The sequence below is a fragment of the Sorex fumeus genome, unplaced genomic scaffold (genome assembly GCF_029834395.1).
Source record: "Sorex fumeus unplaced genomic scaffold, SorFum_2.1 ptg000177l, whole genome shotgun sequence".
In the NCBI taxonomy this organism is placed as follows: domain Eukaryota; kingdom Metazoa; phylum Chordata; class Mammalia; order Eulipotyphla; family Soricidae; genus Sorex; species Sorex fumeus.
Genome location: NW_026606234.1, coordinates 1,452,245 through 1,470,366, shown reverse-complemented (window position 1 = coordinate 1,470,366; position 18,122 = coordinate 1,452,245). Strand labels below are relative to the sequence as shown.

The 18,122-nt window shown below is 65.0% G+C and overlaps 1 protein-coding gene across 1 annotated transcript; it reads right to left on the bottom strand.

Moving 5' to 3' along the window:
* Positions 1 to 470: 470 nt before the first annotated feature.
* SYT10 (synaptotagmin 10) lies at positions 471 to 17,053 on the bottom strand. Its single transcript, XM_056107804.1, has 7 exons — positions 16,844 to 17,053; positions 11,085 to 11,439; positions 6,310 to 6,880; positions 3,084 to 3,204; positions 2,802 to 2,973; positions 2,397 to 2,526; positions 471 to 650 (listed from the first exon to the last, which is right to left on the bottom strand). The coding sequence occupies exons 1-7, from the start codon at positions 16,986 to 16,988 to the stop codon at positions 579 to 581; spliced, it is 1,566 nt and encodes a 521-aa protein (XP_055963779.1). The 5' UTR covers positions 16,989 to 17,053; the 3' UTR covers positions 471 to 578.
* Between the last annotated feature and the right edge of the window lie 1,069 nt (positions 17,054 to 18,122).

The window sequence follows — 18,122 nt, the reverse complement described above, 5'->3', positions numbered from 1 at the left end:
CCTGTCACGGTCTGCCATCACGGAGTCAGACTTGGCCCAGCACGGCCCCAGAAGGGGGGAGGCCGCACCCGTTGTCACAGCTTAGGGGGACGTTCTGGGAAGAGGCAGGGCCTGCCAGGGGACGGAGGGGAGACCCGAGGGACAGGGAGGGAGAAACTGCCCGGGGACCCCCGCCCCAGCCCAGCTCCGAAGGGGTTCCCAGCGCTGCCCTGTTCTCTGACAGCTGCTGAGTGACCAGCAGGGCCTGGGCCAGGGGGCACGCACACAGAGCAGAGCTGGGTCCTGCTGGCCTGTGGAGCCTGCGGCGGCGCAGGCCGCATGGGGTGGCTGTGACCTGTGCCGCTGCCGACCCATCTGGGCGGGTTTCTTGCTGTGAGCGTGTGACCTGCGTGACAGCCCTCGGGAGGGGACAAGGGCCTGGGCGGAAGCAGGCGCCTTCAGGGGGTACGGGCCAGGTGCTTCCAGTTCCGGTACAGCATGGGGAGCGGCGGAAGCAGGCGGTGGACGAGGGCGGGGGCTTCAGTCTGGGGCGTTTCCACGACCAGATGGACCCTCGCGTTCCTAGCTGGAGGCGGGCGTCAGGGCGTGGACAGGGGCCTGGGCGAAGGGCAGGAGCCTTGGCTGTCGAAGCTGGAGGCACGTCCTGGGAGCTGGGGACGAGACGGTCACCTGAGTGCGGGGGCACGTACCCAGCCTGCATCACCAAAGATGGTGACAGGCGTTCCCGGGACCCCCTCAGTGACCCGGGCACAGCCACAGCAGGGGGAGGTGGTGAGGCCTGCTGTCCACACCCCGGACAGGCCTTGGCGCCCTGCTCGCTGGGCAGCAAGACCCGGGCGGCAGATCCCTGCATGGGGGTCACCAAAGGACAGAGGCCGGGGCTGTGCGGGGCAGAGGGGAGTTCGGGCGGATGCCTCCTCCCCGGGCCCCGACGTTATCCGACCGACACTGGTGTCTGAAACAGCCAGTTCCCGCAGACAAGCTCCGAGTGGTGTCCCGGGGGTCGTCCCCCTGTGGAATGACCCGGGGCTGGGCCACGGGGACGCCCGGCTGGCTGACGGGCGAGAGCGAGGCAGGGGGTGTCTCTGCTCCAGATCGCCAAAGCAGCGAGACCCGGTCGGGTCAGCCTCTGTCGCAGCTTTGCAGCGACTCACCCGGCTCCCAAGTGACCGGAAGGCTGGCTGGCTGGTTTTCCGGCCGTCGCCCCTAGGGCCGCAGTGAGAAGGTTTCGGGTGCGGGAGGTGCTTCCGCCAAGCACTTAGCCCTGTGAGCCGGGGCCCGTCAGAGGCGGTTCAGGATTTCACCCTGCGGCTACCTTCCTCCTCCTGCCTCTCCTGCCGGGATGAAGAGTCCAAGTGTCCCCAGACACCAGCTGCACCCCGAGGCCCCTCCCTGGTCAGCCAGTGGGGTGCTGTGGGGGTCAGTGCTGAATGGAGCCAGTGACCCAGGCACACGTGGGGCTCTGATCCGCGGGCTGTGCATAGGGGGCTGGTCTGTGGTGTCTGCTCACGTGGAACACGATCCTGTGGTCTGTACTCGTATGGGTAACTGATACCAAGATCTACGCAGGTGTGAACACACTATCCCGTGGTCTTGCATGAGTCTGTGGTCTATGCATGTGTGGAGGCACCGATTCAGTGGTCTGTGCACATGTGGTCACTGAATCCCTGGTCTGGGCATGTGTGTGGACACTGACTTGTTGGTCTATGCTCATGTGGGTCACTGATCCGTGGGCTGTGCATGTGTGGGCTCACTGATTCCATGCTCTGTGCATGTGTGGGCACGTTGATTCCGTGGTCTGTGCATGTGTGAACACACTGATTCCGTGGTTTGCACTCATGGGTCACTGATTCCGTGGTCTGTGCATTTATGGGAACAATAATTCAGTGGTCTGCACATGTGTGGGCACGTTGATTCCGTGGTCTGTCTGTGCATGTGTGAACACAATGATTCCGTGGTCTGTGCATTTGTGGGCTCACTGACTCCATGGTCTGTGCATGTGTGGGCATGCTGATTCCGTGGTCTGCACTCATGTGGATCACTGATTCTGTGGGCGCTGCATGTGTGGCCACTGAATCTGTGGTCTGGGCATGTGTGCAGACACAGATCCATTGGTCTGTGCTCATGTGGGTCACGGATTCTTGCACTTGGCCCGTGCACAAGTGGGAGCTCCTGCTCCAGCCCCCGTGCAGACAAGCTGCTCTCTGCTCGTGGCTCCCAGAGGGCCGTGGGAGGGCAGCGAGTGGCTGTGCTGGAGCTCGGCTCTCGGGGTTCCCTGTGCGCAGGAATCGAGGCCCCAAGGCCTGAGGGCGGCAGTGGTGTTGGGGCAGCACAAGTGGGTCTGTTTAAGGGACAGGCAGGGAGGGACGGGACGCGCGGGGACAGTGCCCTCTCACCTCCTGCAGGTGGTGCCAGTGCGTGATGGGCTTGCGGTGGTATGCCAGCATCTCGTTCCAGTGGTCGCGCCCGAGGCCCTCGGCATCCAGCCCTGTCCTGCACACGCCGATGACCTCGTTGTGGCCAACCCTGCGAGTAGGTGCACAGATCAGCTGAGAGTGGGGCGGGGGCGGCGTGAGCGGCACTCAGACCTCATGCCCGCCCACCCCGGCCTGGAGTGCACGGCACTTGCTGGGCAGCTCCCCAGGACCCGCTGGCACTGCCAGAGGCGCCACCCAGGGCCGGGCACCCGGGGCTGGAACTCGGCCGTGTGCGTCAGGGACTGGCCCCGGGGGTGCCCTGTGCCACGCCTGGAGAGGAACCGAGGAGGCCGCCCTGGGCTGGGCCCGTCCGGAGGCGCGTACCTGTCGTAGTCCATCACGGCGATGGCGAGGCTGACCTGGTCCACGCTCTCCGGGGGGATGTCGAAGACGATGGCCTCGTTGTACACGGGGTTCAGCGTGTTGCGCTTGGTCGTGGTCTTCCTCTTCTTCAGCCGCCGGCCCTCACACATCAGCGACACCTTCACGTAGGGGTCTGGGGGCAGCACCGCGGGGTCAGCCACACCTGGGGCCACGCCCTCGGGCTGCCGTGGAACTTCAGGGAGGTGGCTGGGAGATGGGGTGTGGGCCGGCCCTCCCCCGTACCTGAGGCGCCCGTGATGTCCATGGCCTTCAGGTTCCGGCACTTGATGACGGTCAGTGTCATGCGGCCCGCCGTGGGCAGGTAGCACAGGGAGAACATGATCTCCCCCAGGTCCACGCTCTCCTGCAGGGACAGGCACGGAGTGGCCCCACACTCACCTGACTGCCCCCCAGACCTGTGGCCTCAGGCCCCGCCAGCCCTGTGTGCATTCTGCCGTCCACGTGGGGCTCAAAAGCAGGTCTGGCCGCCTGCCACGTGTGATGACCATTGTGCTGTGTCCCAAGTTTGGGTGGACGCCCACAGCTCCCAGCTGGCCTCAGCTGGGCGAGGGAAGTGCCAACAGCACTTGTGCAGCTGGCCGGGCCCTGCCGTCTCTTTGCCGGGGTGCAGGAAAGTGGCTGTCCGGGCCCACGCAGCAGGGGACTCGGACAGTGGCTCTGGTGGTGCCTGTCCCTGTGTGCACTGGGGGACACGGGTGGGGGCTGGGAGAGGAGGGTCACAGTGACGGGCGTCACCTCCATGCTGTTCCCCACCAGAGCCGTGAAGCTGCCACCCACTTCCCGCCACGAGCTTCCTGCCACGCCGCACTCCACCACATGCTCCCCCCCACGTGGCCACTTCCCGTGGCTCCTTTCCTCTACCCCCTGTCTCTGTCTCATGCACAAGGTGCCACAATTTAGGGGGGAGCCCCAGCGTCACAAACAGAGAGAAATTGAGGACTTCAAATCGGAGGTCGTGCAGGCATGCCGGGTTAGGGAGGCCAGTGTGGACGCTTCCTCTCTGCTGCCTGTCCTCTCGTTCCGGCCAGTTCCCATCCTCCTGCCTCTCTCCTGTGTTCGGGGCATTGGCGCCCACTTTGCTTCCTAACAAGCCCAGCGGAACGACCAGACGCGGTAATGTGGCCGCCAACTTCTCGACCACGACTTTTCAGACCGTCTTGCTGAGCTTCCCGGACGCCCCACTTAACGCTATGTGTGGCTGTCGGCTGGACGAGGGCCAGAGCTGGTGGCCAGATGCCAGTGAGGAGGCAGGCACCGGGTCTTTGCTGAGGACACAGCTGGGTGCCTTTCCCCTCCTGTGAGACCAGCGGGTGCCCCTGCCCGGGCTGTCGCTCTGCCCGAGTCAGTGAGACCAACTTTGAAACGGGCCCAGTGAACACGGGGACGGCTGCACACCAATGACTCAGAGACATCCGGAGACAGAAAGACTTCACGGCTACAGAAACTTGAGTAGTATGCAGAGGAATCCACCCTTCAGGCTAGCCTGGGGCAGGGGCCCTGGTGCTGTGCTCCCTGGGGCGTGGGAGGGCTCCCGTGGCTTCCCTTACTCTGGGTGGCCTAAAGTCGCCAGGAGGGGGCCCTGGGTTTCATGAAGACCCCTTGGAGCCCCCACACCGGAAAGCCCAGGGAGCTAAACCTGCCGACTCATGCTCCAGCCTGGCCGTCGAGGCACACGGCATTAGTCCCTGTCTCCTGTTGGCCGGGAGAAGCTCTCCTGGGCCAGGTGCCGTCCGGGCACCCCTGCTCTCCTTGGGGAGAGTCAGGATTCCACTGGAGGCCCTGCTGGGACGAAATCCTCAGCAGAGTATCCCAAAGACCGTCCCCCTTATCACTCGCTCCCACTCAGGACCCGCTGGCGGCTGATGGAATATCCATCCCTCTGTGGGACGCCTTGAGCGAATGGCTTTTGCTTCAGCCAGGAGGGTTCTGGGCAGTCAGTGCCGACTTTTCCCGTTCGACATCTGGCCACGTGTTGGCACTTGCTAGCACACAGCACATTAGTCTGCAGGAGAGCCAAGGGCACCAGCTGCAGAGGCAGGAACCCGCAGCCCCGGGGAACCCGCATTGTTTGTGCCCTCTGGTGTGTGTATGTGTGTGCAGACATGCACTCTGGTGGGGAGGCGTCCGGGCCGGTGCTGGGGGCCGGGGAGCAGGAGGGATGGGGCGATTGTTTCCTAAAGCTTGGAGAGGAGAGAGGGACGGCCTCAGTCACCCAATCCTGCCACATCCCCTCGTCTACACTGGCGGGCACACCCCACCTACGTGGTGGGCCTTCTTGTCCATGCTAGCGGGCTCACCTGTCTACACTGCAGGGCTAGACCTCACCTGGTCTGCGGCATGAGCCCGTGCAAACAGTGTGCCGGCCCACCAGTGGTGAGAAGCCAGGACACGGGCATGTCCTGCGACACGCGGAGGCTCGGGAAGTGGCCGGCCCGGAGGAGCGAGGCAGATGGCCCCGGGACACTGGAACAGTCTCCCCATCTTGGAATAATCTCTGCTTCAGACCTGCAAACCTCAAGCTCATAGATCAAGGCACTCGGAGGCTAAAACATCAACACTTCCACTTAAAAAGCATCAACGCTTCTGCTTAGAAAGCAAACCTCTGAGGCTCAGGCCTGCAACCTGCGTGGCCTGTCTCCAACCCCACCACTTCTCCGATTCTACCCTGGCAACGTATGTTGAGTCAAAGATCCCAGGCTTACGCGGAAAAAAAAAAAAGGGAAAAATAACAGGTATTGGTTTTGTGGGAGGCCACACCTGGAGTTGCTCAGGGCTTACTCCTGGTGAGTCTTGGGGGACCCTGTCGGGTTCCGGGGATTAAATCCGGGTCTGTGTCATGCAGGGCAAGCACCTTACTCACTGCACTGTTTCTCTGGCTCCAAGAACAGCAGTTTAAAAATAAACATTTCTGACTAATTCAAGTACCCAGTGGTTAGGAACGAGACCAGAGATTTAAGTATCATGCACCAAAAGAACGAGAAAGAGATGGTGTGAAATTCTAAGTGAATCAAAGCATAGTTATTTTAAAACATGCAACCAGAAAGTGCCAGAATTACGTGCCACTGACAGCACTGTAGACGGAACTCGTTTTCAAAAGCTGTCTTTGTTGGGCCACACCTGGCGATGCTCAGGGCTCACTCCTGGCTCTGTGCTCGGGAAACACGCCTGGCGGGGTCTGGGGACCCTATGTGGTCCCCGAAATCGCAGTCACCCAGGTGGGCTGTGAGCAAGGCCAGGGCCCACCTGCTGTCTCTGGCCAGAACAGACACTTCTGAAAACCAGAACAGAGTCTGCTGCCAACCACGGCGCATCGCTCAGCCCCGGAGCAGGGAACTGCGTGTCTGGGGCCCCCGAGGGTGGCGGCCGGTTCTCCACCTGCCCTAGAACTTTCCCCAGCAGCGCTGAGGCGCGTCCTCGGCGGCCCCGCCTCCCCGCCGGCCCGGCTCACCGTGGTCGCCCCGTGGATGTCCTTCCACACCGAGGCCTCCCGGGACAGGTCCGAGGCCTCGAACAGGTTCTCGAGCACCACCTCCCCGATCATGTCGTGCCGGGAGAAGCGGTCGAAGTCGTAGACGCTGAAGTGCAGCTTCCGCTGGCTCAGCTGCCCGTAGGCCACGGGGAACCGGAAGGTCTCGTCGAACTGCGGGTTCAGGGTCTTCCTGTGCACGCGCGTCTGGAACTTCCTCTTCCTGTCGGGCAGCAGGTACATCTTCACGTAGGGGTCGGACGTGCCCGCGAGGTCCTTGGCCGGCAGGTCCAGCGCCTGGATCACGCGCACGAGCAGCAGCTGGCCCTCGTAGTCGTACCGCAGCGCGAAGTGGAGCTTCCCGCACGTCTCGGCCGCGCCCAGCCCCGGGCCCTCCGAGTCCACCGACTTCTGCTTGTACAGCTCGGGCTTGATCCTGCCGATGCTCGTGGTGGTCTCCCCGCGCTGCAGCGGCGCCGGCTCTGTGCCCGAGCTGAGGTCCACGCTGCACACCTGCATCTGCCGGGGCAGGTGCCGCCTGAAAGAGTTGTGGCTGCGCGGGAACAGACACGCGCACATGTACACACGCATGCGCGCACACAAGGCTCACACGCACACGCGCGCACAAGACACACGCGCACACACACATCCATACATGTGCGTGCAGACATGTACACACGTGTACAATGGCACACGTGTGCACGTGCGCACGCACATACGTGTCCATGCAGACGTGTACACACGTGTACAATGACACGCGTGTACACGCATACATGCACGCAGACACGTACACATGTGTACAATGGCACACACGTGTACACACATGCATGCACGTACACGTGTGCAATGGCACACGTGCATACATGTGCACACACATGCATGCAGACATGGACACATGTGCATGATGGCACACATGTATATGCGTGCATAGGTATGCACACAGGCATACACATGAACACAGACACATGCACACACGGATACGCGTGCATATACATGTGCACAAGGCATGCACATTGTGGCACACGTACACATGTACACACGGTGCAGATGTGCAATATACACACATGTGCACACACAGTACAACACATCCATGCATACACAACATACATGCACTTGTGTGTACAGACAGGGCACTCACGTGCAAGAAACACACACACACACAGACACAGGATCATTAGCCCGGTGCCTGGTGTGCTGTGCTCCGCAGAGAGCTCCCCCCACCCCGGGTCCGGGGGAATCGCCAACCTGTAACGCACACGCACACAGAGCTGCGCCAGGAACCAGAGTCCCTCAGGCCCTGGAAAGCTGACGCCACCTGAGACATGACACGGATCTCCCTGGCCCCGACTACGGGCCACCGAGGCGCCTGGCAGACTCCCAGCCCTTGGCCTGGGCTGCAGGACTCAGCTGGGCTCCCACACTCAGCTGGCACCTCCCGGCTGGTCCCACAGATGGGAGCACCAGGACTGAGTCTCCTCATCCCTGGCACTGGGGCGACTTGGGAGCTTGTGCCGGGGGGAGGGCCTGTGGGGGGATGGTGTCGTCCGCCTCTCTGTCTGTCTGCTGCAGGAACTTGGGCCCACGAGGTGGAAGGTTCTAGCTCTGGGCAGGGCGTGGCTGAGTCCTGGCACTGCACCCACCATCACCGTGGTGTGAGAGGCAGCGTCTGCTCGCACCAGGCCGGGCCTCCTACCGTCCGATACAAGCCAGGGCCTGGAGATGCTGCCTCCAGGCTGGCTGCCTGGCTGTACACTGCTGTCTGCTAGGCCCTGCTGCATGGATGGTCCCTTCCTGGACGACCTTGTCCTCGAGCCTGGTGGCTCCCGAGAGGCTGTAGGTACACCGGTCCCTTCCCTAAGCCTCAGCACTGACATTATGGCCCCTGGTGTCCCCATCTCAGAAGCCGTGGCCGTCCCCTGCAGACCCACAGACCCCGCCCCACCCCCCCACGTCTGCACACTCACTCTGGGCTTGCTGGCTTCAGGGCCAGCACTGACCCCTGCGCGGACTCACTCCGTAAACCCTGCTGGGGGTTGGCTTGGAAGACACTGGGTGTGTTCAGCTGGGGACCCTGGCCCAGGGCGCACCACTGTGGGGGTCTGCCCGCTGTACCGGCCCCCAGGACCGAGGGCTTGGATGGTCCCTGCCCGCGGCCCAGAGCCATCCGTGGCGGGCACAGCCATCCTGCGGGGCTGATGGCAGCGTGGCCAAGGGCAGTGGCTGGCCTGGGCGGCTCCTCCCCCTGGGCACTGTCTGCTTCCCTGCACGGTTTCGCTCCCCTCAGGCCCCGGCTGGGCCTCCCCCTTTCTCCTCTCAGACCCCTTTCGTCCGGCAAGACCAGGCCCATGTCCTGTGGCTGAATCAAACCCGTGTGGGTCGCCGCTGCCTCGAAGCCTTGGCCTGTGTCCTCACCATGGGGCAGTGCCCACCCACCCTCCAGTTCCCGGCCTCAGCTGCAAAGGCCGAGGGGTCCCGGGGCCAGCTGCTCCACGCACCCTGGCCACTCACCCCCACCCCACGTCCCCCCTGGAAGGGCCTTAGGCTACGGCAGGAGGGTCAGCCCCACAGGGTCAGACACAGGCCTGTCCGGCTCACAAGCCGGGGACCCTGGGCCCTGTCTGGGCAGGGGCTGCCGACCAGGACTGGCCCCCTGGGCGAACGAGGCCAGCGACACTGCTGGGCCAGCCTGTCCAACACCCACCCGGGACACCGCTTCTCTGCGGCTTTTCACGATAAACGGGCGGCAGCACGGCTGTCAGCGGCAATACCGTCGGGCTGAGCTCCTGCTAAATGCTATCCTCACACACGAGTGCAGTTCTGGAGGGAGACTCTGAGGCCGGGCTCAGAGCGGCAGCGCCGTCCCGGGGCGGAGACCATCGAAGAGCGGCAGAGGCCGTGGGGTCCCCACGAGTGCCGACGGGGCTCCCGGGAGCCCCCGACAGTCTGTGTTCCCAGAGATTTAGGATATTTCATCATGTGCCCGTTCTGCACAACCATTTTCGATTTAAGTCTTTCGTGCAAAGCCCCAGGGAGCGAAGCCCCTTCTCAGAAGCGTCCAGAACGTGATATTCCACTTCAAACGTGCCAACACTCCGGCCCGCCGCCCTTGCCTGGGATCTGAGCTTTGGGAAGCCCTGGCCAGCAGGAGCCGGACGTTCTGCTCAGGAGAACGCTGGCCACGGCAGGCCCCCAAGAGCCCAGAGCAGAGTGAAGAGCCACAGTGCCAGCCATCGCCACGGCAACCCCATCTCACTCGGCAACCGCGGCCCAAGGGGCTGGTCTGTCTGCTGACCACCTGCAGCCCAGGGTCGGCCCAGGGGACAGTCCTGTCCACCTGCCTCGAGTAGGGTAGGATCTGCCCTCCCGGTCAGAGGGGGGAGGCTGCAGGGGCCCTGGGGTACTGGCCAGAGGGGGAGTCTTTCTGATTCCTCTGCCCCTGTGGGCACTGGCCCGGAGTCCTTCACTCCCTCCGGCTCCTGGCCAGACCCGGCCCCTGCCCTGCCCACACACTGTCTCCTGGGGCCCCTGCACCAGCCACCTGAGGCCGGCAGTGGCCACGATGGCCGTTGGCACCCTCGGGACCCGACTCCTCCTGGGTGTCTGGGCCAGCTGACCTCACCTCTCTGCTCCGGCTCTTCCCCCTGCTCCTGCCCAAGCTCAGACACTCCCGGCAAGACCAAAGGCCCCAGAGACATAAACTTCCCGTCCAAGATGCCCAGCCCACCCCATCTGTCAAGCCCACCCCACAAGCCCCTCCAACCTACACAGCCATGCCCGCACATCCCTCTGGGACACGTGTCACCGTCTTCCCCTGGGACACGCATGACCCACTTTCCTCTGAGACATGTGTCATCTGCTTTCCTCTCTGAGTCATGTATTATCCACCTTCCCCTGGGACACGCATGAGCTGCCTTCCTCTGGAACACGTGTGATCCCCAGACGCTTCCTGGGATCGAGAGAAGCTTTTCTGTTCCATTCGGCCCCCACTGGCGCAGGGCACCCGGGCACACGCTGTCCTGGAGGCCAGCTCTGGGCTCAGTTCTGCAGCCCAGACCTGGGTCCTTGTCCCCAGGGCCCGTCCACCTGTGCGCAGCCTCAGGGCTCTCCTTGGGCCCCGGAATGTTCTGTGAGTCACCGAGCACCGAGGTCTGAGACTCCTAAACGGGACGTTGGTGGCGTCATGCCTGGTCACTGCGGGGCCTGTGGGCAGCAGCGAGACGGGCTGACCACACAAAACCATCGCAGAGTCCTTAGTTTAAGGAAGGTCATCTGAAGGGCAGTGGGTGACGATGAGTAAGTGTCCAGAGGCAAGCCTTTGCTCATCTCAGGCCGTGGGACGAGACATTCCCTTACGGTGGCTGAGGGCCGGGGGCACGTGACCAGGGCTGAGCTTCCACCCAACTGAAACCACCAAAACTAAAACAGGCTGAGTGACAAGCTACAGCGGCCAGAAACACGTGGTGGGCAGGACCCAACTCCCAGGCCAGCCGGCTGCGGAGGCCACCAGCCCTGACCACAGCCTGGGCTCCCCAGCCCCGACCATGGTGTGAGTCCCCGCCGTGGCCACGGGGATGGCCCAGGCGCCTGGCCGGGGCCGCTGTTGCCGTGGCTGCTCACCCTCGTGCTCCTCCGTGTCCTGCACCACCCGCCCGGGCTGAGCCCGTCTCCTCTCCCGGGGCGCCTCCTCTCAGGGGCCTGCGGACACGCACACACGCACCTCCACACACGCGCTCACACATGTGCGGGGCCGCGCTCACCGGGACGAGGACGTGGGCTCCGTGGTCTGCCGCTGCACGCGCGCATGCCGGATCAGGTGCTCCTTGAGCGCCGTCTGCACCTCGGCCGGGATGTCGGGGGACGTGTGGCTGATCTTGATGGCCGGCTCGGGCGCCCTCGGCTCCACCGCCCCCGCCTCCTCGGGGGCCTCCTTCTTCTCCTCCTCCGGGTCCGGCGCCTCGGTGGGTGTGCTCGGGGGCACGGGCCCCGCGGGGGCCGCCAGGGGCTTGCTCCTCCAGCAGGGCCAGCACAGCTTCCAGAAGACGAACAGGGAGACCAGCAGCAGGGACAGCCCGCAGAAGCTGACCACCACGGCCAGCAGGCTGACGGAGATGTCTGCGGGACGGGACGGGGGGGGGGGGGGGGCGTGAGCCGGGAGAAGCTTCTCTGCACGCCGCCCGGGGAGCTGAGCGGGGAGCTGCGGGGGTCTGATTTGGGGCCTGGGGGACCATGGTCTGCCTGCCGCATGTGTGCGGGATGGCCTGTGCCCCCGCAGCACCCTTGCTCCAGGGGCGCAACCTTCTCTCCCTCCAAGCTGCCCTCACTCGGGCTTGACCCGCCGTCCCCTGCTCCGGTGGGGCCCGGGTCCACCCACAGGCAAGTGAGACGCCGCGGCTCCTTCTCCACAGCACCTGCAGGCGGGTGGGCACAGCCACACGCCCGCGGGCACGGAGAAGCCCCTCGCCATGAGGCCCCTCTACTCAAGGCTGCTGTCCACCCCTGACGGCCGTGTAAGAGGGTCCCCAGGGCGCTTGCTGCTGACCACAGGCTCAGGAGGTGAGGGGAGCTGCCTGTCCAGCTGCCCGCACACGTGGGCCCGAGGGCAGCAGCTATGGGGGGCTGGTGACGGCTGGGGAAACTGAGGCACAGTGATCTCAGCTCAGCAAGGCCTCACCCATGGGTACTGCAGGCCCTGGGCAGAGGACCTGGATATCACTCCTGCCACTGTTTAGGGCTCTGGGGATGCGCTGCGTGGACAGAGCACGCACGCGTGTGTGTATCTGTGTGTTGTGACTGTGCGTGTGTATCTCTGTGCGTGTGTGTGACTATGTGTGTGTATCTCTGTGCATGTTGACTGCGTGTGTGTGACTGTGCGTGTGTCTGTGTAACTCTGTGTGTGTGTGAATCTCTGCGCGTGTGTGTATCTCTGTGTATGCGACTGCGTGTGTGTGTGACTGTGCACGTGTGATTGTGTATCTCTATGTGTGTGTGTACCTCTGTGCGTGTGACTGTGTATCTGTGTGTGTATCTCTGCATGTTTGATTGCATGTGTATCTCTGCGTGAGTGTGTGACTGTATGTCTCGATGTATCTGTGTGTGACTATATGTGTCTCTGCACGTGCGTGTTTCTGTGTGAATCTGTGTGTATCTCACTGTGTATCTCTGTGTGTGTGTGACTATGCGTGTGACTGTGTATATCTCTGTGCATGTGCGTGTGACTGTGTATCTCTGTGCGTGTGTGACTGTGTGTATCTCTGCGTGTGACTGTGTGTGTATCTCTGTGTGAATCTCAGTGTGTATCTCTGTGCGCGTGTGTGACTGTGTGTGTATCTCTGTGCGTGTGTGTATCTCTGTGCATCTGTGTGACTGCGTGTGTGTATCTGTGTGTGTGTGTGATTTGCGTGGTGTATATGCGTGTGTGATTGTGTATCTCTGTGCATGTGTGTATCTGTGTGTATCTCTGTGTGTGCTTGTGACTATGTGTATCTCTGTGCGTGTGAGACTGTGTGTGTGAGACAGTGTGTATCTCTGTGCGTGTGTGACTGTGTTTCTCTGTGCTTGTGCGTGTGACTGTGTATCTCTGTATTTCTGTGCGTGTGTGTATCTCTGTGTGTGTGTTTGACTGTGTGTGTATCTCTGTGTGAGTGTGTGACTGTATGTCTCGGTGTATCTGTGTGTGACTATATGTATCTCTGCGTGTGCGTGTGACTGTGTGCATCTCTGTGCGTGTGTCTGTGACTGTGTGTGTGTCCGTTGTGTGTATTTCCTTGTGGACACCGTGGGCTACAGCTGCCCCTCGTGGCTGTGGCCCTGCTCGGGCTCCAGGGAGCGGCATGGGGGTCTCTGTGGGAGGCATCGCGGCTGGAGCAGGCACACCCAGCAGAGGCAGGTGGCACGGGAAGTGCTCGGGGCAAAGGGCCCGTCCGTGTCTAGGTGGGGATGGGGTCAGGGGATGGGGGGTCAGGGGCTCACGGGGGTGCAGGGAGGAGCCGCCCAGGGGGACGGGCGGGGGGAGTGGGTGCTGTAGCCAGGCCGCGACGACGGGGCCAGGCAGGGCCTGGAGCCACGTGGGCCAAGTGGGCAGAGGTGCCAGTCCCGGCGGGGGGGGGCGGTTTGTCCCACTCAAAGATGCGAGTGGCCCCCCCAGGCCTAGACTCTCACACTCTGGGTGGTGCTGAGAGTAGGTGCCGGCTCCCTCTGCCCGCCGGGTGGGGAGGGTCAGCTCGCACGCACGGCAGGGCTGGGTCAGGGGCTCGGGGACCCTTGCTCCCGGGAGCTGGTGGCCGGCTCTGGGGGGACAACCCACTCGGGAGGGGGCTGCTCTCACCTCTCAGCCCCCGAGAGACTCCCCGACAAACCCACGTCAGAGGCCCCCAGGGGTCTCCTGCCCCCGCCCCGCCCCGTCCTGTCTGGCTCCTGGTCCTGTCTGGCCCAGCCTGGCGGGGAGTGCGGTGAGCGTCTGGGGAGCATCAGGGATGTCGGACCCGGCCCATCCTCCTTCTCCTGTGCGGCGTGTTGTCTCATCCTGTGACACGGCTGCTTCAGACCCTCCCCAGGGCCGGCCCGGGCAAGGGGCCACGAGGAGACGTCGTGCGGGAGAGGGGCCCTGCAGGGGAAAGGGGGGCCCAGAGGGGACAGGGAGGGGCCCTGGCCACCCGCTGTGAGGGGCAGATGGTGACCGACTGTCCCTAGCCGCCTGCAGGAGCCGCCCTGGGCGTCTGCCCGGAGTCCCTGGGAAGGGCAGAAACGAGGTTGCTGCAGGATAATCAGGCTGAAACTCCTCGGCTCCAGTCTGATTCCACACAAGCCGGGGATGGCGTGAGTGTCCCCGGGGATGGCGTGAGTGTCCCCGACTGTCTCCCCCGGACGCCGCAGCCACCCCAGACCACGCACTCAGGGCACAGGCGGATGCGTCCGACATGGGCAGAAACTTCTAGAGCATCACTCTTCACATTCCAGCTCACCGCGGGGAGGGGCAGTGCTGGGTCTCCTCACCCCAGAAACCCTCCCCTGTCCAGGGCGCCCCACCGTGACTGAAGCCGACAGACAGGCGTCCCTCCCTCAGAGCCGACGATCGCTTTACGAAGGGCGCGAGGAGAGACCCCCCTAGGGCAGCAGCACACGCAAGTGACCCACTCTGCGGCTGGACTGGGTCCTGGGCCCCGCCTGGCCACGCACCCCAGGCCCATTCCCTGGAGCGAGGGCCTTGTGCGCTGTTCCCCTACAGGAGCACTGGACGGATGCACAGACAGACAGACGGACAACTGAGTCTCGGGAGGCATTTCCCGGCAGCCAGCCCCACACATCACGAGGATGGACCCGGGCTCCTGTGGGCATCTGTGTTCCACCGTCAGCCTGTGCTGGGCTCCTGGCAGGGCCTTTTCCAACCCCGACGGGCGAGTGAAGGAACCCCCGCCCTCCAAGAGCCTCCGGTCTCCTGGTTCCATCAATACCATCCGCAGAATCAACGCAGACCGGGAGGAACACGATTCTGTTTCGAGAGACAAATCACTGCCGTTGGAAACCCCGGTAAGCAAACCACAGGAATGCCCTCCTCCTGCCGGAGCCCTGCACAGAAACCCTCGGTGAATGATCCGAGATGCGGCCACGGCATGTCTGCAAAGTTACACCGTGGGACAACCCTAAACAACACAGGACACAGGTGAGGGACAATGAGACAAAGTGAGGAGAGGCAGATTTCAGGGCAGGCATGCCCGGGAGAGCTGATGTGAGTGGTGAGAGAAACCGAGGGCGGGGGCCTGAGCCCCCGCACGTCTGGAGGGAAGAGGAGCCGACACCTGAGCCCTGGGCAGTGTCTGGGGGCCCTGCGGAGGAAGCCAGGTCAGAGGGGCCTCGTTCGTCCCCAGCTCTGGCCTCTCCTGCCCGGTGGCCCGGGGAAAGCCCTGTCTGTGTCAAGCGCTCCACAGTGTGAGAGGCAGAGCCCCGGTGGGCACTCGGCCAAGTGAGCACTCACTCTGGAGAGAGACGAAGGGGCCCACGCCCGGCCCCTCATGCCAGGCGCTCAGGCGCACGTCAAGCAGGGTAGCTGTCGCCCCACCCGACGGGACAAGCAGCTGGGGACCGTCTGCCACACCCCACCCATCCCACGAGGGAAAGGCAGGGATTTGTTTAGATTTTTGTAGTCAGATTTTCAGTCTCAAATGAAAGCTGGGAGGAAATGCAGAACTAGAAGCCTGATGACTTAGAGCTTAAATACTTAAGCGGAAGTTAAACAAGAAATCGTGGCAAGCCGGTGAACTAGCAGGGCCCGCGATCACCCCTCAGGTCTGCATTCAGGAAACCCTGGTTCCCTAAACCTTGAGGGGGGGCATGTGACCTAAGGCTGGCGGGATCCCAGAAGCTGGTCCCGGGGGCCCTGACGTGGCCTGGGCTCTGGGTGGTGGTGCCCAGGGCCCTGACCTCGCCTCTGCAGAACGTCCCGGCTTTCAACCCGCTGTCCAGAGATGGGGCCCGAGGGACAGACTGGGGGCTCGGGCACAGGGCTGGAAGGCTGCAGGGTCGGTGGGCGCTGGGAGGGGCCACAACCACGCTGCAGGGCATGGGGTGAGGGCCGGGCGCCGGGCAGGGGCAGGGGTAAGGACAAGGCGGGGGGCGCTGCTGGCTGGGGTCTCTGGGACAGCCATCAGCCCACAGCCCGGGCCCCCACACTCACTCGGGGCCATCCCGGGTCCCAGACCCTCCACAGGGGCCCTGCTCAGGTTAAACCGAGTCCCCATGTGACCGCCAGGTTCCCAGGGGACAATCCCGAGGAGGTAGAGCCACTGTCTGGGGCAGAGGCCCTGGACGCTCTCCTGCCTCGGGGTCCCTGTCCGGCCAGCCTGGGCTTGGGAGACACCCCTGGGTGTGTGTGCCTGAGGGGTGGGGAGCGGCCCCCTGTCCCCCGGATGTCCTGCAGCAGACCCCGGCCCTCGCCCAGCCCCTCCCCCGCCGGCTTCCGAGGTCGACAGCAGCTGGGGCAGGGGGCGCTGGGCTGTGGCGTCCACGGGGCCGGGTCTGTCTAAACGCGCGACCCCGCGCCGGGCCGTCTGTCCCCGTGTCCCCGCGTGTCCCCGCCCGGCCGCCGGCGCCGCTGCTCCGCACCTGTTGCCTGGCGACCTCCGCCTCGGCCCGCGCGCGGCCGGGCGCCGGGACCCCGCAGGGCGCAGGGCTCGGCCGGCCTCTGGCTCGGCACGGGCCCCGCGCCCGGCGCGACCACCACGTGCGTGGGAGCCGCTCTGCGCGGCCCGCGGGACCCCCGCACCGCCACAGGTGGCCGCGCTCCCCGGGGCGCAGGGCCAGGAGCGGGGGGCGCGGGGCAGGGGCGCGGGGCGCGTCTGGGGCGCGCGTCCAGGCGCAGAGTCGGGCGCAGGTTGAGGTGCGGGCCGGGGCCGGGCCGCGCGTTTGGAGCGGGGTCCCGGCGCGGGTCGGGGTCGGGGCGCGTCTGGGGCGCGCGCGTGGGGTGCGGGCCGGGCCGGGCCGGGGCGCGGGGTCCCGCGCGGGTCGGGCCGGGCGCGCTCACCTGTGCCGCCGGGCCCGGCGCGCTCGGGCGGGAAGATGCCGGCGCAGCGCTCCCACTCCACCTGGCCGGCGAAGCAGAGCTCGGTGACGATGTGCAGCGCCTTCTGGCACAGGCTGCTCACGCCGTCCTCGCGCCGCAAACTCATGGTGGCGCCGCGCTAGCCGCAGGCCGGCCCCGGGGCGCCCGCACCCATCGCCCGGGGCGCCGACCCTCGGGCGCGGAGCCGGCCGGCGCGGCGCGACCCTCTCGGGCGCCGAGTGCGCGGGCCGCGGGCGGCGGGTGCGGGGCTGCGGGCCCGGCGCGCGCGGCCAATCGGAGCCGCGCGCGGGAGTGCGGGGGGCGCGCGGGGCGGGGGGACGCGAGGCCCCGCCCCGCGCGGCCCCTCCGAGCGCCGCCGACCCGCCGGCCCGCCGGCCGCGGGGCCGACCCGGAAAGTTGCCCGGGAGAGGGGGGCGGGGGCGCGCGGACCCCGCGGGCGGCGGCCGGTCCGGCTCGCCCCGACCCGGCCCCGTCTGGCGCCCCTGCCCCTTCCCCAGCCCCTCGGTTCCTCGCCCTCCCGCGCGCCGGGGTCCTGGCGGCCCGGGGTGGGGGCACCTGGGACCCCGGGGAGGGGAGCGCGCTGGCGGTGGGCTCGGGGCGGGAACTCAGCTCTGAGTAAACCCCGTCAAGGAGGCGCCTTGGCGAGAAGATGCGCGACGCCAGGACGAGCAGCCCCGGCTGGCCCGGCCGGGACCGGGGACCGAGGACCGGGACCGTCCGTCGCCCCTCTGCGCCCCGGGGGCCGTCTGGGGCTGCCCTCTGCCCGGGCTATTTAGGGCCGCGCCGGAAGGAGCCCCCGCTAGGTGCGCGCTCGGTAGCTGAATCATTGACCTGATTCATAGGACAATGGGCCTATCAGGGTCCTATTTTTATCCGAATTAAGACGCTCAGACCCGCAGGCGTCCTCTCCTCCTCTCGGCGCGGACTGGGTGGGCTTCAGGTCTCCGTGACTCCAGAGACGCTCTGGACGCTCCCCTTTCCCCGCGGGCTGTGGGGGCGGGTGAGTAATCCTCGAACCCGGGCTGCGACTGCTTTGGCAAGGGCGGGCTCAGCCGCTTCTGCCTCATTTCTCTGTTAAGCCGGTTAAGCGAATACGAGGGAACGAACAGCTCCTGGGGCTCCCGGCCGGGCGTCTCTGAGCAGCCGCGGGTCCGTCGCGTGTGCTCCCGCTTCCATCTGAGCGGGCTGCTGTGTGGACGGAGGGGCTTCCTTCCCTCTAGACATCACACAGCGCCCTAGG